Source organism: Aspergillus ochraceoroseus, assembly GCF_002846915.1.
Source record: "Aspergillus ochraceoroseus IBT 24754 chromosome Unknown P175scaffold_6, whole genome shotgun sequence".
Classification (NCBI taxonomy): Eukaryota; Fungi; Ascomycota; class Eurotiomycetes; order Eurotiales; family Aspergillaceae; genus Aspergillus; species Aspergillus ochraceoroseus.
In genome coordinates this window covers 473,298-494,997 of record NW_024468481.1, presented here as the reverse complement: position 1 = coordinate 494,997, position 21,700 = coordinate 473,298, and the positions used below count along the sequence as shown (strand labels likewise).

At 40.5% G+C, this 21,700-nt stretch overlaps 7 protein-coding genes across 7 annotated transcripts; 3 read left to right on the top strand and 4 right to left on the bottom strand.

Moving 5' to 3' along the window:
• Positions 1 to 3,885: 3,885 nt before the first annotated feature.
• On the bottom strand, positions 3,886 to 4,937 carry P175DRAFT_0517513 (uncharacterized protein; the record flags this gene model as incomplete). The annotated part of the gene is made up of 4 exons (XM_040898986.1): positions 3,886 to 3,986; positions 4,038 to 4,445; positions 4,506 to 4,766; positions 4,796 to 4,937. 4 exons carry the CDS (start codon positions 4,935 to 4,937, stop codon positions 3,886 to 3,888), a joined length of 912 nt encoding a protein of 303 aa, XP_040750593.1.
• Positions 4,938 to 5,250: 313 nt separating this feature from the next.
• On the top strand, positions 5,251 to 8,842 carry P175DRAFT_0502723 (rRNA-processing protein UTP21). Its single transcript, XM_040897453.1, has 5 exons — positions 5,251 to 5,451; positions 5,517 to 7,025; positions 7,080 to 7,337; positions 7,418 to 8,056; positions 8,136 to 8,842. Exons 1-5 carry the CDS (start codon positions 5,329 to 5,331, stop codon positions 8,715 to 8,717), a joined length of 3,111 nt encoding a protein of 1,036 aa, XP_040750592.1. The 5' UTR covers positions 5,251 to 5,328; the 3' UTR covers positions 8,718 to 8,842.
• Positions 8,813 to 10,944, bottom strand: P175DRAFT_0461689 (uncharacterized protein). Its single transcript, XM_040894768.1, has 2 exons — positions 10,505 to 10,944; positions 8,813 to 10,452 (listed from the first exon to the last, which is right to left on the bottom strand). Exons 1-2 carry the CDS (start codon positions 10,777 to 10,779, stop codon positions 8,826 to 8,828), a joined length of 1,902 nt encoding a protein of 633 aa, XP_040750591.1. The 5' UTR covers positions 10,780 to 10,944; the 3' UTR covers positions 8,813 to 8,825.
• Positions 10,945 to 11,133: 189 nt separating this feature from the next.
• P175DRAFT_0502721 (uncharacterized protein) lies at positions 11,134 to 12,589 on the bottom strand. Its single transcript, XM_040897452.1, has 5 exons — positions 12,102 to 12,589; positions 11,844 to 12,050; positions 11,638 to 11,790; positions 11,363 to 11,563; positions 11,134 to 11,308 (listed from the first exon to the last, which is right to left on the bottom strand). The coding sequence occupies exons 1-4, from the start codon at positions 12,477 to 12,479 to the stop codon at positions 11,372 to 11,374; spliced, it is 930 nt and encodes a 309-aa protein (XP_040750590.1). The 5' UTR covers positions 12,480 to 12,589; the 3' UTR covers positions 11,134 to 11,308; positions 11,363 to 11,371.
• A 508-nt stretch (positions 12,590 to 13,097) lies between these two features.
• Positions 13,098 to 16,144, top strand: P175DRAFT_0517509 (putative AP-3 complex subunit delta; the record flags this gene model as incomplete). Its single annotated transcript, XM_040898985.1, has 5 exons — positions 13,098 to 13,101; positions 13,161 to 13,357; positions 13,410 to 13,793; positions 13,843 to 14,071; positions 14,127 to 16,144. 5 exons carry the CDS (start codon positions 13,098 to 13,100, stop codon positions 16,142 to 16,144), a joined length of 2,832 nt encoding a protein of 943 aa, XP_040750589.1.
• A 433-nt stretch (positions 16,145 to 16,577) lies between these two features.
• Positions 16,578 to 16,875, bottom strand: P175DRAFT_0440487 (RAMP4 family protein; the record flags this gene model as incomplete). Its single annotated transcript, XM_040894023.1, has 2 exons — positions 16,578 to 16,684; positions 16,752 to 16,875. Coding segments are annotated over 2 exons (231 nt in total), but the record flags the coding sequence as incomplete, so codon positions are not given.
• Positions 16,876 to 18,943: 2,068 nt separating this feature from the next.
• On the top strand, positions 18,944 to 21,645 carry P175DRAFT_0291199 (uncharacterized protein). The gene is made up of 4 exons (XM_040892782.1): positions 18,944 to 19,035; positions 19,091 to 20,636; positions 20,715 to 21,009; positions 21,087 to 21,645. The coding sequence occupies exons 1-4, from the start codon at positions 19,031 to 19,033 to the stop codon at positions 21,236 to 21,238; spliced, it is 1,998 nt and encodes a 665-aa protein (XP_040750587.1). The 5' UTR covers positions 18,944 to 19,030; the 3' UTR covers positions 21,239 to 21,645.
• Positions 21,646 to 21,700: the final 55 nt, after the last annotated feature.

Genomic DNA, 21,700 nt, shown 5'->3' with positions numbered 1-21,700 from the left:
ATAATTTTTATAGGTAATAAAATTTTTTCTAATTTAAGATATTATTCTTTAAAATAATAAATAATAACTAGTAATTCTTTATTATAAATCTTATAATTATATTTTATTATAAAATATTTCTTAAAAAAAAATATAATAAAATATAATATATTTTTATTATTATATTATAATAATACTTTAATAAATATATAATTAAAGATATTAATTTCTAAAATTATATTTTTTAACTAGTTAAAAAATTTTAATATTAAAATATTTATAAAAGTAATTTTTAATTATTTAAATATTTTTTAATAAGTAAATATTTAATTAAAGTTAATATTTTTCTTAATTAGGTTAATTAATAGTCTAATAATTTTTAAAAAATTATAGATAAATTAGTAGTAAAAGTTCCTAAAATTAATAAAGACTTAAATATTAGTTAGATAGATTAATATTTCTTACTTAATAATTATTTTTACCTTATTAAAATCTATTTAAAAGCTATTTTTATTTATAATTAATTTTAGAAATTTTATTTTATATATAAAAAATTTATATTTACTAAATTTAGTATAAAGTTTTATTATTTATAGATATTTTAATATTTATTAAATATAATAAATATACTTAGTATAAATTTAGTTATAAATTAAAATATTATTTAAATATATAGTATAAAAAATATCTAAATAATTATATAAGACTTTATTAATAAATCTCTAGAATAATATTAGAATTTTAGTAAATTTAAATAATATTATTAAGAATTTAAATAAACTTAATTAAATTTAAAAAGTAATAAAATATTCTTATCTTTTTTTAATTTATAGATTATTAAAAATAAAAATAATATTAATTTTTAAGAAATATTTTATTTCTTTTAAATTATTTAGTATCTCTTTTATTAATAATAATAAGTAATAATCTTTTATAATAATTATATTTAGAACTTAATAATTTATATAGAATTATAAGCCTTTTTTAAATTTTTTTATAAATAAAATAAGGGATATAATAGGAAAAAAACTAGAATAAATAAAATCTTTTTTTAAATTTTTTTTAATTTATTTCTTTAAAGTTTTTAATTTATCTTAAGATATATTATATAAGCTCTTAAATAATAAGATTTTTTTAAATAGTAATTTAATTTTATAATTATTAAATTAATAAAATAGTAGATATTTAGCCTTCTTTAATAAAAATATATTATAAAATTTAATAAATTTAGAGAGTAGTTACTCTTATAATTTATATTTAATAATAATAATAAGATTTAAAGTAATTTTAATATTTATAATAATAATAATAAATATCTAGTATCTATAATAAGTATATATAGTATAAATAATAACTAAAACTCTAATAATATTTTAATTCTTTAGAAATTTAGGATAGAAATTAAGATATTAAGAAAAAACTTTTAGTAATATATTATATAATATTAAAATTTTTATAAATTTTAAAAATATATTATAATATTTTTTATAATAAAAATTTTTAAATAAAATAATATAATTAGTAAATTTAATTTAAAGATTATAAATCTTTAACTAAAATAAATTAAAAATAATAAAAAAATATATAAATTAAATTATAAAAAAAATAATAATTTTTTTAATATAATTATAGATTTTTTAAGTTAAATAAATAAAATAAATAATATAATTAAACTTTATTAAAATATTATTAATTCTTCTTAATAAAATAAAATTTCTTAATAATAATATTTTTAATTAATTATTTATAATCTAATTATAATTTATAAAATATTTATTCTTAACTCTAGAGTTAATTATAGTAAAAATTAGTAAAATTTTATTAAAGATTTCTAGATTAATAAGTAAATTTATTAATTTAAATTAGTAATTTTTTTCCTCTATTATTATTCTAATTATTATAACTTTTAATAAATAAAGAGAGTATTAAGAGTATTCTTAATTATAATTTAGGTTAGAGATACTTTATTTTCTAATTTAGAAAATAAGAGGTATTTAATAGGTAAGAATCTAATTAATAAAGAATATAAATCTAGTTTAGTAATAAATATAAAAATATAATTAATTAATCTTTAATTAGAGTATAGATAGTTACCTACTAGATAATTAATATTACTATAGTAGTAATATAGGTATTAAGTTTAGTAATTAAGATAATAAATAATAAATAGGTTTATTAGATCTTTAGTAAGAGTAATAGTAATAATAGGATTAATAAGGCTTATAGAAATTTAAATAGTAAGAATTAATTTTAAAATAAGTTAAAGAAGTTAGAAATTTTTTATAAATAAAAATAAGATAATACTTATATAATAATAATAATAATTTTTTAAATTTTATAAATAATTAATAAAAATATAATAATCTTATAATAAGATTTTAAAATATATTAATAATTTTTAAAATTCTTAATTAATAATTTATTTTAAGATTATAAATAAAATATCTTTATTTATATTTCTTTTTAATATAAAATATTAAAATTTAGTAAAAAAAATATTAAATTTATAATAAATTTATTAAAAATAAAATAAATTAATATAAATATTAATTTCTAAATTTAAATTTTTAAAAATTTTCTTTAAGATTTTTAAAATTTTCTTTAAGATTTTTAAAATTTTAATATAATTATTTAATTTATAGATTTTATTTTAAATATATAATAAAATTTAAGTATATAAAGTTTCTTTAAAGTAACTAGTTATATAAATTATTTAATTATTTAGAATTAAAAAATAATTAAGATTTATAATTATTTTCTAATAAATTTAAAAAATAAAGTATCTTAAGTTACTTTATTAATTATTAAATTTATTAAGATTAAGAAATTATTTAAAAATTTAAGTAATAAAAATAAATATAATAAAAATAATAATAATAAAAAAAAAAATAATATTAATATCTTTTTTAAAAAAAGATAATAATTAAAAAAATATATTATTTTAAGTAAGTACTTTAAATAGCTTTTATTAAATTTTTTTAACTTATATTTTCTAGTACTTAATTATACTATTTTTTATTAAATATAATTAAAAAAATTAGTAATAGTAAAATATAAAGTAAATAATTTATAGAATTTTTTTATAATAATAATAAAGAACTAGTATATTTTAATAATATATTATCTTAATTTATTAGAAGTATTATATAGGAAGATTTTTATATTTTTAAGTAATATAGATAGTAAAATAGGTATAATAATAATAATTAATTCCTAGTAAAGAAGAGCTATATAATATTAAGATATAGAATTAGATTTAGATATTTATTAATTAAGAGCTAACTAGATAAAATAGTAAAATAGTAAATACTAGATAATAGATAGGATATAGCTTAAAGAGCTATAATAAGATTAGGAGCAATATGGCTTAAATACAGGGATAGAGGTAGATAGTCAGGGCAGAATCTAACTGGATGGGTACTATAGCTTCACACCATGACAAGCTGCTTATATATATATTATTATAAAATAAATAACTTTCTTTATCTTACTTATAATCTAGTAGGAGGATCCTGACCCTTAGTTAGTAAGAGATCCTAGTCAAGTGTGAGTGCTAACATGATATAACCAAGGATCTCCACCAGAGTAGATTAACTATGATCCAGGGTTATATAACCATACATGATACCCCTGAATAGAGGTAGAGTAGCTTAGATAGTGATCTAATCAATAACTCACTTCAATAAAATACACTGAGTCATGTGCCGCTAAACCTTTGCTTAGTGGTGATAGTGACAGTGACTGAATCTAGCACTCCAACACTATATAATCTGACCCTTATTCTCCCTTATATCCCCTCATACCGCAATATCCCTATATTGCGGCTCACATGGCCCATCTGGTTACAGAATTAGATGCCCTTAGATAATGTTGGAGTGCTGGATTCAGTGAATGCCAACATCACCACTAAGCGAGGATAGCGACAAGTGGTCCAATGTATTTAGGCCACCATTTCCTTTCTAGACCTTTATGCTTCCTCCAAGCATCTATCTCCTTTCTAGTTAGACCTAAATTCAATTCGATTTGGTCAAAACATTTCAACGTCATAATTTGACGACCTTTATCAGATAACACAAACCAAAGCCAAGGGTTGTAGTACTCCTCATCATCAACAGGATCCAGGATCATTGGCAGATATTTTTTGCGCCATTCTTCTTGAAGAGCATCATCGAAGGACTCCGAAACCAGATTAACTCGTCGTGCCTTGCAATACTCCCAGTACGCGGGATACCACCCAGCTTGACCCCAGTCAATGATCGCTGCTACCTTCGGATTGGACCCAGGCGATAAAAGGATGTTGGGAGGGACAAAGTCGTTATGAGTGAAGACAATAGGCACTTCATGATCGATCTCGATTCCGCAAGCATTTTGAAATTGTTGGGTAGCGTTCGCACCTTGAAATGGCCCGGCGAGTTTTGGATGGGACTCGAGAAAGACTTCATTTAGTGGTTGCTTATCAAAGCTGCCTATTAAATTGGTTTTAGATTATGGCTACTTACATATTATCTCCGAGAGAACGCACATACCAATATAATAGTCTTGCTTGCCCTGTTTCAAGGACCTCCACATCTTCACGATGTTTTTAAGTTCTTCGCAGACAGCTCGTTTCTCACCCTCACTCATGCCACTCCATCTCTCTTGTAAGGACTCGCCCTCAATTAAGGACATGTAAATAAATATCTGGCGTCCATCCTCGGTCCAGCCAAAAATCTCCGGAGTAGGCACTTGGCCTTGTAGTTGCTCGCGGATTCTCAATTGAGTCTGAGCCTCGGTCACGGTCACATCAGCTCCGTACTTAACCAATAGTCCCAAAGACGGTATAATGACAGAGCCGGGCGGTTGAAGTTTGTGGCATCCAGACTGCCCGACTTTTCGTTGATGGCTCTGATCTCGGCTGGTGTAGGGAGTGCAGCGGCTCGTCTCTCCTTAAAGAAGCTAGACTCCGGGAAGATTTTCATGTTCCTAGGGAGGGATGAGATGTAGAAGAGCGTGAGAGGTAGGAAGGGAATAAATAGTCATAATGTGGTCGCTAGAGCTGGAATGACTTATGAAATGGCCTGGACTTACTTTCATTTGACCCATAGTTAAACTAGGGCAACATTACTACTCGGGCCTGTACGACATACTTTCCAAGGTAAGTTAGTTAACTACTCCCTACTCCATAGAGTTAACTAGTTAAGCGTACAAGCTTAGTCATGATTTACATAAAGCTAGTTATTAGTTAGTTAACTTAACTTACTAACTAACAAAGCCCAACTAACTCACTACCATAAAAAAAAAAAAAAAAGCCGAGAGCTTCGGCAGAATCAGCCTGCTTCACCCAAATATATCGGTAACGTACATAAAAAAATGCCGTCCCTCGACAATGATGGCTTTCGCATACCGCTTGCGAAGAGACAGAAAATAGCGAATGATACGGAGATTCGAAATCATCCGCAAGTACCTGGGTCAAGGATTTTTTCTCCATTTCGCGTATGTTTTTTCTCCCTCACTTCCTGAACCATTCGTAGCACATGTTTATGCCTTAATTTTGATAGACACTCGGACTGGTCTCACCTACAGCGGTCCCATTTACCTGCGTTCGGTTGGGAAAATCTACATTCCAAATAACAACATCTGTTGGCCGTTGCCTACAAACGTACGATCTTCGCCGTGGGCTTAACCTCGTTTTTATCAGTCGACCCCAAACCCCGGAAACTATTACTGCTACCTTCGCTTGGCAGGATAAAATTTTTGCAGCATGGGGAAACCTGCAGACAGGGGCGTCTGGAGGTGTCTGGGTCTTCAAGCGTGGGAAAAAAGTGGCGTCTCTCGTACTGCCTGCTGACTTCACTGAACCTATCGATCGTGTGCTTGTTTTTGGTTCATGGATTGTGGGCTGCAGTGGCAAGTCTATTTGTGTGTGGAAAAATGGATCTTATGAATACTACACATCTCTCAGCCCTATACGCCCTGGGGACTCTTCCGAGGACAAAATATACACGGGTCATATTTGTAACATGCCAACCTACCTGAACAAAATATTTGTTGGAAAATATGATGGCAGCGTTGAAATATGGAATGTGAAAACAGGAAAACTGATTCACTCCATTCAGCCAGCGTTTCCAGGATCAGGTCCGGTAACTGTTCTTCAGCCAAGTCCTGTGCTGTCTGTTATTGCTATCGCCTACAGGAATGGGGCCATAGCTATCCAGAACGTGGAGACTGGCCAGATACTTTTTTCTTCTTCACCGAATTCATCACAAAGGCAGACCATCACATCGCTCACTTTCCGAACGGATGGCCTTGGCGCCGGGGAAGATGGCCATTGTGCTGGTGTTATGGCAACAGCGTGTATGGGTAGCGGTGACATTACGATGTGGGATTTGAACGGGACCGGTCGCATTATTGGCGTCCTTCGAGGGGCTCATAAATTATCACAAGTTGATTTAGGTCTGGGCGTAAATCACATCGAATTCCTGGACGGGCAGCCCGTTATTGTATCGTCTGGAAGGGACAACTCTCTCCGAACATGGATATTTGACCAGACACCTTTTTCGCCTATCCCTCGACCACTTCACTCAAGGCGGGGTCATTCAGCTGCGTTAACTAAAGTGTCGTTCCTCCCGTCCTCATCTGATGGCTCCGAGTCCAATGGGAAATGGTTACTTAGCGCCAGCAAAGACTGCAGTCTTTGGGGGTTCAGCGCACGGAAGGATAGTCAAAGCACGGAGCTATCCCAAGGCTCTGTGGAGCGCAAAGCGGCAAAGAAGGGGGAGCCGCAATTAGCCGTTGGGAATAGCATTTCTATCGGCCAGGCAAATTTTAAAGCACCCGAGGTCACCTGTATCGCATGCTCACTCAATCGTGATGGCGGAATGGGGGTTACCACGTCAGGACCAGTCTGGGCGAACCCTAAAGCGACTGACACGGGCATTTCTAACAAAACAGGATGGGAGAGTGTAGTCACTGGTCACCGCGGAGACAAGTATGCTCGGACTTGGTTTTGGGGTAAAAAAAAGGCTGGACGTTGGGTATTTGAAACCGGCGATGGCACCGAGGTTAAGGTAAGGAATCCCTTTGTTAATCAAGGACAGTTTCTAAATCTGAAACTATAACAGAGTGTTGCCATCTCGCAATGTGGAACCTTCGCTTTAGTTGGATCAGCCGGAGGTAGCATTAACATGTTCAACATGCAATCGGGTTTACAAAGACAGAGCTTCCCTTCCCAAAAGTTGAAGCGTACCACGGCAAGTGATAATAAGGGTCTGACACAACAAATCAATAGTTTGGCGGAACATACGAAGGCAGTAACTGGTTTGGCAATCGACGTGTTGAACCAGACAGTTGTGAGTTGTGGGCTCGATGGAAAAGTCAAGGTAGGCAGCCGAAGAGAACACCCCCCCAAAACCAAATAGCCTCAAATCTCATTACTGATCGAATGACCTTCTCGTTTTAGTTTTGGGATTTCGCATCTGGGTTCCTAGTTGATGAGCTTGACTGGCACCCAATGACGGCCATTACCGGGCTTCGCTATAATAGCGCGAGCGAACTTGTCGCATTTAGCTGTGACGATCTCTCCATACGAGTTGTCGATATGGAAACGAGGAAAATTGTGCGTGAGCTATGGGGCTGCGTAGGGCAAATCAACGATTTCGCCTTTTCTAATGATGGCCGGTGGATAATTGGAGCTTCCATGGACTCTATTATTAGAGTTTGGGATCTACCAACCGGTCATCTCATTGACATTTTCCGTGTGTCTAGTACATGCACCGCCCTAGCGATGTCGAATACCGGGGATTTTCTGGCTACCGCTCACGCAGATGGGGTGGGAGTTAACCTCTGGTCAAATAGGTCTCTATTTGTGCCCGTATCTACTCGAAATCTCACTGAAGATAGTCTCGTTGACGCTTCTCTTCCAACTACCTCTGGAGAAGGTGGTGTAGGATTCATTGAAGCTGCATTTTCGCACACCCATGAGGAACATGACGATGATGGTCCGGTGCCATCCACCGAGCAACTTAGTCAAGGAATGCTGACACTCAGTGTGGTCCCGAAGAATAAGTGGCAGACTCTGCTCCACTTAGATTTGATAAAGGTATCTCCTATACCCGTACCATGTCTTTGGTTTTTTGAACTCGAATTTCCTTATAAGCTTCATTCTAACGATATTACAGGGACGAAACATGCCTAAAGAACCCCCCAAGGCCCCCCCAAAAGCACCGTTCTTCCTTCCAGCGCCCTCTACGCAAGTCGCATCTAGGGATGATGCAAACCTAAATATTACAGAAGGAAGAACGGCTCTGGATGCTTCTCGCATTACTAGAACGAATGTAAGCAGCGGCGCAGGGCTCTCGGAATCTAGGTTTACGATGCTTCTCAAGGCAGGCTGTTCATCTGGAAATTTCGACCCCTTTATCAGCGAGTTGAAGCTTATGGCTCCAGCAAAACTGGAGCTTGAAATCAGATCCTTGGATCCCAAAGTGTGCGAAGGTCATTCTGAATTATCGTCTTTTGTCCTGGCATTGTCTAATCGCCTCGCATCGAAGAGGGATTTTGAGCTTGTCAACGCCTGGATGGCAGTGTTTTTAAGAATTCACTCTGACATTGTCGCGCTATGCTCCGAGTCAGATGCAGAAGATAGACTAAGGGAAGCTCTTGCCGTCTGGAGTCGGGTACAGCGAGCAGAAATACAGCGCTTGTCTAGTCTAGTAGGATACTGCCGAGGGGTTGCTGGATTCCTAAGATCCTCTCGATGATAGAAGTTGATTAGTTCCAAATACCCACAGGAGTCCATGCAAAAACGTTATGCTCTCTCCAGCCCCCTTGATATAATAAATGTGTCGTTCCAGAAATTTGAAATCAATTTATTGTTCCTGAAGGAGTTCATAGATATTTGAAGACTGTTTATATGATCGCACCACATTTGTGCCCACATGGTCCCCTGAGACATCTTCTTCCCTTGAAAGCTCTATCTCCATTGTTTGCTCGGCTGCACCCCTGTAATCTGACCGATTTCTTGCTAGGAGCTGCATAAAAATTTCCGAAAATTGATCAATGCGGATACTAAATATATACTCCCTTGTCTCCAAACAAACTGGAGCCATCATGATATGCAATGGTGGGAGGGTTTCCAGGAGTGAGTCCAACCTCATAGCCAGACCATTAGAAAGCTCTGAAAATCTGATAAGTTGTCTTAGAATTCGCAAAGAATACAGGATTGACTGAACTTGCGCGGCTAGATGGAGATCTGTCCATTCCAGCCGCTCTCCCATGTAACCAAGCGAGAGAAACCGAGCCAATCCTTGTATTCCACGCGACGTAGACTCGGCCCCTGAGATATATAGATCGAATAATGCGAAAATCCTCCAAAACTGGGGAGAATTATTAGATATTCCGAATTCGACCTGTATAGATGTTAAGCGATCACAGAGTATTTTTGTATACGCTGCGATTGATTCTTCGTTGCTAAGCAGTAATGTGTCCTCCACAATGCGTTGGCCACGACGGATAAACTCAGTCACACGTGTATGCCTTTCATTGGGCAGGCGGGATATGTTTAGAAGAGAATAGCCAAGATTCCTATATGAGCGGCCTTGGATCCATGCACACTGTCTTGTATGATCTTCGTTCAAGATAGGAAGGTACATGCGTGGGGAGTCCCAAGGCATGTAAGCGAACGGAAGCTCATATTGCCAAAATAACTCCGAGATTCTGGTGTCCAGAAATTGAATTTGTTGCGTACTGTTCATTACTTGGCGGGAGTGGGCGTCACCTTGGTACTCTCTAGCGAATCGCTGATAATTTAACGATGCTTCCATCGCCTCCTGGGTGTTCTTTGATCGCTGGAGTAATTCTGCAATTCCGAGCTCAGGATTGGTCTTTAATACATAGGCAAAGGATAACAGATTAGGTATCCCTAAACGGAGAGCGACCAGGGAAGGACGCAGCATTGAGGCCCTTAATTGACATTGTGTCGATTGCCTGGGATCTGGCGCTGTGAGCTCGATGGAATCAAGAAAAATAACAGAGCCATCGGTCCCGAGATCATAAAGAAGAAGATCCGAATCATTTGTGAGTACTGCAGAGCCTGTAAGTTTTGCAGTAGAGCCACAATAAGAGTCGGCTTCACCGGACACCATTGTCGTAATCGTTGCCCAGGGAAAGTCTTCCAAGTCAAGTGAGTTGACTGGCAAAATATCCCGGGCGATCTGGCAAATCGCCTCCTTATTCCAACGGAGTTTGAGATCTTCGAACACCGTGGGAACCATGAAGGGGTCGTTGGGCAGATTTTTGTATCTAGCCAATAAGGGCCGGCTGCATAAAATGCTCTCTAAATGTATAGCACGGTAGCCACGGTAGTGCTTTGGACTTTTGAAACCATGTCGAGTCTCAGTGCAAAATAATTGAAGCCTCCTTCTTGAGTTCTCGAGCCGTAAGACGCGAGTTTCATGCTTCTCGGCAGGCAACGCACCGTCAAAATAAATCTTTTCACTGGAATCCATTAGCCATTTGTAGATTCAAGGCCTTCATCATAAGCAAATACATCTTCACACCGAGCAGTTTCAGTTGCAGAAGGTATAGCATAACCCCTTTGCTTATTTCATCAGAAGTCGGCAATGCATCGATTGGGGTGGCGCTATGCAATGAAAACCATGACAGGAGGCGTGAAAAGATATTATAAACAAGGCTGGGCCCATCGATGATAACAGATGGAACCCGAATACATGATGCATCTTCCTGGCTATTATCTGCTTTCCCTTCGAGGTAGACAGTTTGCGAAAAAGGAAGAAGGTGGTGCCGAAGGCGTAGTATACCCATTTTTCTAGCACCGCAAATAATCGTGGGGTTATTGGGTACTGCAAGTAAAAATTTTGACAATTCTCACAACCAGCAGAAATGTATTTGTAAAAACAAATACACCTCAACTAATATATTATATTACAGTGTTTGGATCTGAAAGATAGCTGAACCAGTTAGTTTTTGCGAACAAGGACTGTGGCTAGAGCTTACTCTGTAGGAATTATACAGAAGTACAAAGTGAATAAATAGTAAAATACTAAGTTCAAACTAGCGGATCGCCGGGGATTCTTTTAGATCGACGCTAGAACTAATAAGGAATACTTTACATACTACCTAGGTCCATGCTGCGTGGCATTTACCAGAGAAATTTCAGATCAAAATATTATTATATTTGTTCCTTTAAGATTCGTGTGAAGGTGAAATTATTATTTCAGGGGAATGTTATGGGTCCTTGAAATTGGCTAGTGGAAGTTGTTTTGATCATTCAAGTTATATCCGCAACACGGTGCGATAGCCTATCCCAGGTAAAAAGGAAATGTTAATAGTGCTAGTACGGTGTTAGCAGGGTTAAAACATAAAGGGCCAGTCCAATCAATCATACCTATGAGTGTCAATCCGTAGAGCTACCGAGGAACTCTTTTACAGCTGACAGTTCATCTTCTCCATATCCACGGAAATGTGGATCCAGAGAATACTGTTTTGTTATGATATCCCTAAGTCTCCTCCGGGCTAATTCACGCAGGCGCCTGATAGTTTCTTGGGAGACTTCTGGGGTTACATTATCCAAGGATAGTGAGGTAGCCTGCGAAATATGTTAACCCAATTTTTGAGACAATTCAACACGAAAACCCTAAAGCCGCGAAAAACCAATCTTACCATAGCTAAGCCATAGAAACCTCTAAGGTAATCGTCGCAAAGTTCAACACTTCTGCAAAAGTAGTGAATGGACCTCTCTAATGGTCGCTGCATAGCATCTGAATCCAAGGAGCAGGCGTAGATATATAAAACTTCCCCTAAGCGGGCATGGACCTGTGATGGAGTCAATTAAGCTTCGCAGGAAGTTACTTTAGGGCCAATCATACATTCCATGCATGCGGTACAATCAAAAGAGCCTCTTCCAGGCTGAAGATTGCTTGCGGGCTCATGCCCTGGGATTGGTATAGATCCGCAAGTTCACACCAAGCCTCGGCATCTGTTGGCGAGGCATCAAGCAATTGGACTAGACTAGATATCGCATCCGTAGGCTTGGATAGCGATCGCAAAAGAGCAATACGGCGCTTTAAGATTGGCTAACCAAATTAATCAGTATCCAAGCCCGAAGGAGGTGTTCAAACACAAACCAAATTAACCGGATTTTCCGAGAGAATCGCATCGTATTTGTCAAGGCACCGCTCCAGGCCAGCGCTGTTGTCCGAAACTGCCTCCTCGTACATACCACGCAGGGCCATTATTCTTTCATTAGACACCCCAAAGCGCTGTGTCAGGCGTTCAAGACATAACAAAGCTGATTTATCATCGGCCGATTGCATGCAGGATAAAAAGAGCTTCTCTAATACGTCAAAGGTATCGGGGCCCTCATGACTTAGAATAGATGACCGAATGGCGGTTTTTCCTAGCGATTGCCGGTTCAGAATGGGGGGCGCTTGTTGTGCAATATGGAGAGTGGTGGTTAGGTTTGACCCATGGCTGGCCGATGGGCTCCAGGAAACACCAGCCATTGGGAGACGAGTCCTTTGGATTTTATTTGATATCTGATGCAAAGGAGAAACAGCAGCGGGAGACTGAAAGAAATATAAACGTTAATGTTGATAGCTGGCGTGGACGTGGTAACTGATAGTCTGGCGAAAGCCGCGGAGCTAGTTACCTGCCTGGCTTGCTGATTGACCGCATCTGTTCCCGTGACCATTCAACTCCGCGTTATCAACCAAGTTAATACAAACCTCCACTATTTTCGCTGGTAGTGCTTCAAACCTGTATATCCCGAGTAAATTTCTAAGGTTTCTGTCAGTAAGTGCTGGTAACCCCATGCGAAGGTGGCTGTTTCGGTATGCTTATTAGATTGATTAGTGTGCTTGTGATACAAAACCAGTGGTGATTTTGACATCATAAGTTAGCAGACGCCAGCGGTTTGGTTCTTGGAAAGTCGATGAATACCAGGCGACAATGTGAGTGTGCGCGGTGTGATTTGATCGTTTTTCGACCGGAATTTAATATGCACTAGGTTTGAAAAATCTCTCTATGACCTTATTAAAGGTCTAAGAAACCATAAAGGTGCCGAAGAGGACTATATACAAAACAGTCTTCGAGAATGCAGGACCGAAATCCGTTCTCCAGATATGGGTACGTACCTTACAATATATCCTTCAAACCTGGCGCGCCTCATGTTAAAATGCCATCAGATAAGAAAGCCACGGCTCTCTTAAAACTAATTTATTTGGAGATGTTCGGATACGATATGTCTTGGGCCTCTTTCCATGTCCTCGAAGTCATGTCATCGGCGAAATATCTTCAAAAAAGGGCTGGATATCTTGGGGCACTGCAAAGCTTCAGACCGGAAACTGAAGTTCTTATGCTTGCGACAAATTTACTAAAAAAGGTTTGCAAGAGCCCTCCACTCCGCTTAACACCTACTAATAGTTCTTTCTCAGGATCTAATATCGTCAAGCATACAAAACATCTCCCTTCCCCTGATCACGCTGCCAAATATAATCACACCATCTCTCGCCATGTCGCTTCTCCCTGACGTCGTTCCCCGTATATCACACTCTCATGCCCTGATTCGAAAGAAGGCGGTAGTGTGCCTGTACCGGCTTGCCTTGGTCTATCCCGAGGCCCTTAAACTGGCGTGGCCCAAATTAAAGGATCGCCTGATGGATGATGATGAGGATACCAGTGTCACAACTGCTGTTCTCAATGTTATATGCGAGCTTGGATGGCGACGGCCTCACGACTTTCTCCCACTTGCGCCGAGATTTTTTGAGTTGCTAGTGGACGGAGGTAACAATTGGATGGCTATTAAAATAATAAAACTCGTGCGTATACTCCTTGCTGTTGCCGCACTTTCCATTCTGATTCATCTAGTTTGCAACCCTGACTTCACTGGAACCTCGGCTTGTTCGAAAACTTATTCGACCACTAATCAATATAATCGAGACCACCTCTGCAATGTCATTACTTTATGAATGCATTAATGGCATAATTCAAGGCGGAATCCTTGATGGGGAAGGAAATCTCGAAGAAAAGGATGAAATCGCAAATCTTTGTGTCGGGAAGCTACGAGGCATGGTGGTTACGGATTTTGACCCCAATCGTAAGTGCTTCTGTGCTATCCCGTAGTTTATAAAACGTTAACGACAGGTCCATAGTCAAGTATGTTGCATTGCTTGCTTTCAGCAGGATCGTGGTTTCTTATCCATTTCTGGTATCGACGCATCAGGATGTTATATTGAATTGCCTAGATGATGCCGATATTTCGATTCGACTTCAAGCCCTTGAACTTGCAGCTCGCATGGTTACTAGGGATAGTCTCCAGTCAGTCGTTAATCGGTTAGTCACTCAGCTAGAGGATTCCCGGCATACTGCACCACAAGGGAGCATTTCAGACGTTGAAGATATGGAGTGGTCAGATTCCGCGGAACGGAAGGACTCGCGGAAAGAGAAGTCACGGTTTTCCATTCCAAACGACTACCGTGTGGAAGTTTTACATCGAATTCTTGATATTTGTTCGTCCGACAATTATTCAAGGCTAGCAGATTTCGACTGGTATGTTGATGTTTTAATGCAGCTTGTGAATCTTCTCCCTGCCAGTGTTGAAGGCTCCAGCTTGCAGCATGTTGCTTATCAGGGAATTGAAAACGAGTCGAGAGATAATATCGCATGTCGGATTGGATTAGAACTGCGGAATGTTGCTGTTCGTGTTAAAGACGTTCGGATGGAAGCGACCAGAGCTGCAGAGTCTTTAATTCTTATTGATAATCGGCAATCTTTTTTCTCTAGTGTATCTCACGCAGACGGTGGCATACTTGGGCCTCTCGCATGGGTGATTGGAGAATTCGCTGAATATCTTGCATCGCCTGGTCAGACACTTCAATCGCTGATTGATGTATCAAATGTATCGCTATCTGCGAAAACGCTCTCTCTTTTCATTCAGGCCGCTCCCAAGGTCCTTGTTCATATCGTCCATACTGATGGCGAGGGTTGGAGCGTAGCACGAAAGAGCGAAATTTCTCTTTTCCTCGCACGGATCATCGAGTTTCTCGAACTTCTAGCGGCTCACCCTGACTTAGAAGTTCAGGAAAGGTCTATTGAGTTTTTAGAGATGATGCGGCTGGCTGCCGATGTGATGCAGACAGGGTCAGAGGACACCCAGGTCCCTTATTTGTTTTCTTCGGTCATCCCTGGTCTTTTCCATGGCCTTGAATTGAATCCGGTGGCGCCAAATGCCCAGAAAAAGGTACCCCTACCTAGCCAGCTTCGTTTGGATTTGCCGCTCAATGGTAACCTTCGCGGTTTGTTCGAGCTTTATGATGAGGAGGTTTCTGAGGTCCAGCCTCAGGTACCTTTCAACGACTTTTACTACGTTCGAGAAGTTCCTGTGTTCAATAAGCAGCAGGGTGATTTCAGCCCCGTTGGCATACCCTCTAGCTTTTCATATCAGAACTCTGATATGCCTGCAGAGGCGGCTGCCGCACTTTTGAGGCAAAAAGTGGAACGAAGGCAACGCAATAGAGACGACCCATTCTACATTGGTTCCGATGAATCCTCTGGTACAGTCGGACGAGTTGAGAAAACTCCGAGTAGCATGGGTGGAGATGAGCTTGATCTTGATGCTATTCCAATAGTTGACCTCAAAATTAGTAGGATGGAGGGTCATCACGTGGCTTTATCGGCGCCTTACGATAGTCAGGACAAGATCTCCACGCAAACTAAAAAATACGATGTTATCTCCGATGAGATGCTTGGGGTTGATGAGCCCGCACGCCACCGAGCCTTTGATGAGCCTGCGAAAGCGAGACGATCTTTGCTTCAAGTTGATTCTAGTGGCCTCCGAGATTTTTCCCTGGAGGAAGAGAGGGGATCTGCCCGTGTTGACAATAGCAGCGCAAAGGCGGTCGAGGATGATGCAGAGATGATTACAGCCATGAAAGAGGTGGAGAAAATCCGGCTGAAAATGCAGAGAGCCTCAGAGCGCGTCCACCTCGAGGGTATCCCTTCAGAGGGGACCCTGGTGAAGAAAAAGAGGAAGACAAAGAAGTCCACACATACTAAGTCTCGGGGAACAAAGGCCTTGGAAAGCAGTCATGACCAATTGGTAACCAACAATGAGGCGGGCGAGCTTGGGCAGGACCAGTCATCATTACAAAGGCAGCCGAAAAAAGCGTAGTGATAACTGAGAATAAAAAAAAAAGTAATAATAATAATACATGTTAAGACAAACATTATTGAATACACGCTCCATAAACTTGTGCTCGTCCATCTGGTGGTGAATGCCCCCCCCCCCCCCCCCCCTATACCGGGGATACTATTGAATGGGAATCAGCAGCGCCAGCTTGGATGAACCCATCCGAACCTGTAGTGCACTATTCTCCCATTGCATGGCAATACTGAGCAATTGCAGGAAATAGGATTTCCACATTCGCGCTATGACAAGGGTCGTAGGCGAGTGTGCGAATATAAAGCATATTATTAAATATTTTCCCGGAGACGAAATTGTTGTTGTTGTTGTTGTAAGAGGAGGAGAAGGAGGAGGAGGAAGAAGAGCTTTAGTAGCAAAAGAAAGGCCGGACATCTTTCTCCATGTTTGTTCAAGGGCTTACTTAGCCCATCAAGCGATTAAACAGAGAGGCCGTAGCGGACCACAATTCCGGAATTATTCTCAATAACTCGAAGATAAGTCCACCGCAGACAACGAACGCAAGGAGGGCTATTCGATCGATCGCATTAGCTTGATCCCTCCGCCGTCTTTCTTTTCGGGACGGGTTACGACATACCAACCCAGCCTATTGGCAGCGACGGCTTCGAGGACTGTTTAGAAACTGTTGTCTTGGACTTTCCACGCTTTGCAGATTCATGCTTGGCGAATTTCTCATTTGCTCTCCTTTGCTGTGGTGTCTGGGCCTGTAAAAGGGGGGGGGGGAGAAGTCAGCGCTCCTCTTTTTTGTAGGGAGGGGGGGGGGAAGGCAAGAAGAAGCAGGCCAACCTACCATGATTGTTTGCTACAGTGGTTTTTTTTTTCCCCTCGGGTAGTAAAGGTCGCAATGAAGCTATAAGGAAGGGATAGTGGGAAAAAAAAAAAAAAGGTCACCGGCGGGCTTTTTTGTGTTGGTGACAGGGAGATTGGATAATACGGGATAATACGAGTGTGGTGAGGATGTAGAGGATGGAAATGTGGTTTCTTATAGTTGTCAAGTTGTACTAAAGGCCACGTTGTATCGATATCGGTAAAGGTACTTTTCCACTGGGTTAGAAAAGCAAACTGTAGGAATCGATCGCATTTCAACTTACAGAGTTTTGGGATTACTGGTAACTCCGGGGGAGTTACAAGGTCGAGGTCGATTCGGTTGGATAGATACCCTTCCTTAGTTTCTTGTTGGCAGTTGGAATGCTAGTTCGTAGATGCGTCGCAGTAGTCAAATTGCAGAAGAAGCAAGGTAAGGTAAGGTACCTGAGAGTTACAACGATCCGGCTTGAGAAAGTCCCTAAATTTCCCCGCAAAAAACAACAATAGATTAATAGCAAATTAACATTTTACTCAACCCCTATCATTAACTAACAATTGCGATGATTTAGGAATACTAAATCTAGGGAGGGACACTCCTAGACTCACCGCCAGACAAGCTCTCGAGTCTCTCCACTGACACACGGAATGATCTCGGAAGTTCTCGATTTAAATGGATTCAACAAGCGGAAGCTTTTGCAAGATTTCAGTTGGATTCTCAATGAAGGATAAGGCTCTAAGCTGAGGAAAAGCATCGAAAGTGCGAGAAGACCAATAACGAGATCCATTTATCCATATTATTCTTTACAGCCCAAAGAAACATAAAATTACGAGGCGTCCATGCAGACTTGGAAAAGAAAAAGTAAGAGTCATCATCATCATTCTTAGGTAGAATAGTTATAATAATAGAATATATAGGAATATTGTACCATGGATCAGCAACGGGGATTATTGAAGTACTCTGTTAAGTACAACCGAAGTATGTATGTATGTATACCTTATCCAGAGCCTCCATAGTCAATCATGTACTATTGTGATATAATCCGAGTCACGTAGGTAGATATACCTATATATATCGAAGAGAAAAACAAGCGCTCTAGACTCATAATATAGATTTTTGTTGCCTTTCCTTTCCTTTCTTCTTTTGCTCATCTACCCCCCAGATATAGAATTTTGATTGGACATTGGGCAGCAGACTTAGGTACTTACTATCTACCTAGTAACTGGGACTAGGTCTTTAGGTACAGCGTCTTTTTTTTTTTTTTTTTTTTTTGCCTCCGGTGGTTTGTTACACAAAGAGAGAAAAAAGAGAGAGAGAAAAAAAGAGAAAAACTGCAGATTTTTATAGGTTATTGGCTCAGCCTTGAAGATTGTTAGTTACAGGTAATAAATATTATATTATATATGCCCAAAATTATTGTTCCTGGGCCCAAGTGGGAATGAATGATTTTCTGATCAGGCCGTGAACTCCCTCACGATTAATTATTTACTTTCCTACCTGATGACATTCTTCCCCCCTCCCCTCTCTTCCTCTGTCTTCTTTTCTTCCTCTTCTTCTTCCTCTTCCTCTCCTCTCCTCTCTCCTCCCCTTGCAACCCCCCCAATCAGTTTGTCTGGCTTACTTTAGTTTCCCCTCTTATTGAGGTCGTATATTATCCATCATTCCTATCCTGGTCTAAGCTTCCCATGTTTTTTCTCTCTTTCTTTAATTCCCCAGGACTGCCTCTAGATCTCCCCTCCATTATTATTGTTTCTCAAATTGCTTCGTGCGATTATTTTTGCCTTGGGACTCACCTACTCTGCAGTCAACAAGGTGCAAGCCTTACGATAGGCCCCCCCCCCTCCCGCTTTCCTTTCAAAAATCTTGAATATGCGTGATACTTTTATCTCCGAGTATTTGTGAGGGTTGGTAAACTGCTTCGTTACATCGCGCGCGACCTTTGATTTCAACTTTAACCAACAATTCTCCCCGGTTATACACCCACCTAGTCACTTGATATCAAATCAACTCTACTCTCGAAATTTTCCAGTGCATACACGCGTGACAATCCAATGGGGTGCGTCACTTGCGTGTCTTGTCAGCTTCCTCCCATGATACTAACGGCTAAATAGGTTCAACATCAGAATTGCCCCGAAGCATCACGACTCGGACGATTCCTCTTTATCCGACGAGGAAGATTCCTCTGGAGTGCAGGTTTCCCCGCCATCAGACTCAGAAAGTCATGGATACCACGATCCATACGAAGAATGGTCGCATTTGGTCTACCCTGATGAGATAAAGCCGTCCGACTCGGCCTCTCGACCTCCAACCTATCGCCCCCGCAGCCGTAACCCCGTCCATGCCCCATCATCTTCATCCACGAGTCGTCGGCGGTCAGGAAGGCGCCAGATTGTCCAAGAGCGAGAGTCTCAACCGCGACGATCCCGTCGTCAGCCTTCACCGGAGTCGCCAGAAAGTGCCGATTCAGCCGAGGAGTATGGAGAACCCTACTCGCGAACGTCTCAGGAACGGAAATTTTGGGCGCCGCCTGCACAGGGTTCAGGTTATGCGCGTAGTTCATCTCCCGGCCCATCCTATGGTTACCCCAATGGAGCTGTGCCCCATGGAGCATTCGTACCCTCAACTGGTCAACATACTCCATCGGACCAGTTGGTCCGCGTGGGGCCTCTCAGCCAAGTCGGCCAGCAAAACCCATACGGCCATCCCGTTTACGGATACAATCATCCACTACAACAACCTCATGGTCCTATGCCTCCTTTCTATGTTCACGAACGTCACGCGGGAAATCATCCCAATCCTGCTGGGGCTCCTTCGCATCGGAATGAAGGGCCTATCCCTGGCCAGCATCCTTTCTCACACCCCGTCTTACCACATGGCGGTCCACAGTACGGCAGTCCACAGTACGGCGGTCCACAGTATGGCGGTCCACAATACGGCGGTCCACAATACGGCGGCCCTCAATTGAACCATCATGATTTGATCCCTTATGGAGCTGGTGCTTATTATCCCTTCCGGGAACCTTACAACATGGTTCCGGGGATGATTCCGCCATATTTCAACCCATATGCTCGTCCACCGTCTCCTAGTCAGGCCGAGTCAGGTGGTTCTCCTGTTCCTACACCTGCACCTGCACCTGCACCTGCACCTGCACCTGCACCTGCGCCTGCTCCTGCGCCTGCACCTGCCCCTGCGCCTGACCCTGTCGACACTGCAAAAGACGAGGCAATTGCGAGGCTTGAGAAATTGATCCTTGAGGAAAGAACTGAACGGGAAGCTCGGGAAGCTCGAGACGCTGCTCACCAAGCTATGATCGAACGAGAAGCCGCGGAACAACATGCGAGAGAAGAACGTGCAGCGCATGAAAAGAAGATTACTGAAGAAGCTGCTGCCGCTGCTAGGGCAGATGCAGAACAAAAGGCTGCAGAAGAGGCTGCTAAGGCCAAAAAAGAGGCAGAAGAAGCCGCCGAGAAAGCTGTAGCAGAGGCGACAGCCGTCGCGACAGCAGCAGCTACAGAGGCAGCTAAAAAGGAGACCGCGGAAGCCCTTGCTGCTGCGGAGGCGGCGAACAAACCTCCGGAAAAAAAGAAGCCTATCAAGTTCAAGGATGCCATTGGGAGAAAGTTCAGTTTTCCGTTTGATTTGTGCTGCACATGGCAGGTAAAGTCACCAGTTCCCCCAAGTTATCAATAATGAATGAGACAACTTATTCTAACTCGTGCTTGAACTTGAATTAAGGGGATGGAGGAGCTTATAAAGCAAGCTTTTCTCCATATAGAGGTAATCGGGCCTCATGTTGCAGAGGGTCATTATGATCTGATCGGCCCTAATGGCGATATTATTCTCCCACAAATTTGGGAGACCGTTATTGAGCCCGATTGGACTATAACCATGCACATGTGGCCGATACCCGAGAAGCCAAAAGACCCCGATCCAGCTCCAGTAGAGGAAGCCCCTGCGGAAGCGGCACCCGAGCCTCCAGCAGATGCCGCCCCCCCCGCTCCCGAGGAACCCAAGAAAAAGGCTGAACCAGGTAAGTTTATAGATTCAGGGCCTAACTCGCGCCTTTTTTCCATGGTAATTTGGCTTATATAGACTAACGTCACATAGGTCCAAAGAAGCCTCGGGCAAAACCAGGCGATCCTAGTGCCTTTGCCATGTGGATGGTTGGAGGCCCTAACCGCTTTAGAGTGAATAAGGCTTTAAAAGCGCAAAAAAAGCCTAAAGCAGCCCAGCACGGTGATATAGGCCGTATTCTCTGATAGAGTTCAAGTCAACAACTTCTGGTCAAAGCTCTCTCGAGCTGTAGTTTCTGCCCTCCTAGATGCTTTCGGAGCAACTGACTTGAGGGCAACATCTGCCCACAGGCGGGAGGGCCGCTTGCAATGTATTTTCTGCGGTATCGGTGGATTTGGAATCTCCATAAACACACTGGAGGCCAGTTTCACTTTGTTGCCCCTCTTGCAGGCGATTCTTACAGCATTTGTGGCAAGCACCAAGAAGTCCGGGCCTACTCTATCGGGTCTGCTTTGGAGGGGCATGACTTTTCCTCTCGTCTCATCGGGATTGGTTTCTCATGCCTCGCGGGGGAGGATGGTATGGTATGTTCTGAGCATCTTTTCTGTTTGGGGTAAATGGGTATAAAAAGCTTTCATCGGTGTTTAAGCAATGTTCTGAGGGGTTTAACTATGTATCCAATGTGTCATGATTTACTGATATACCCA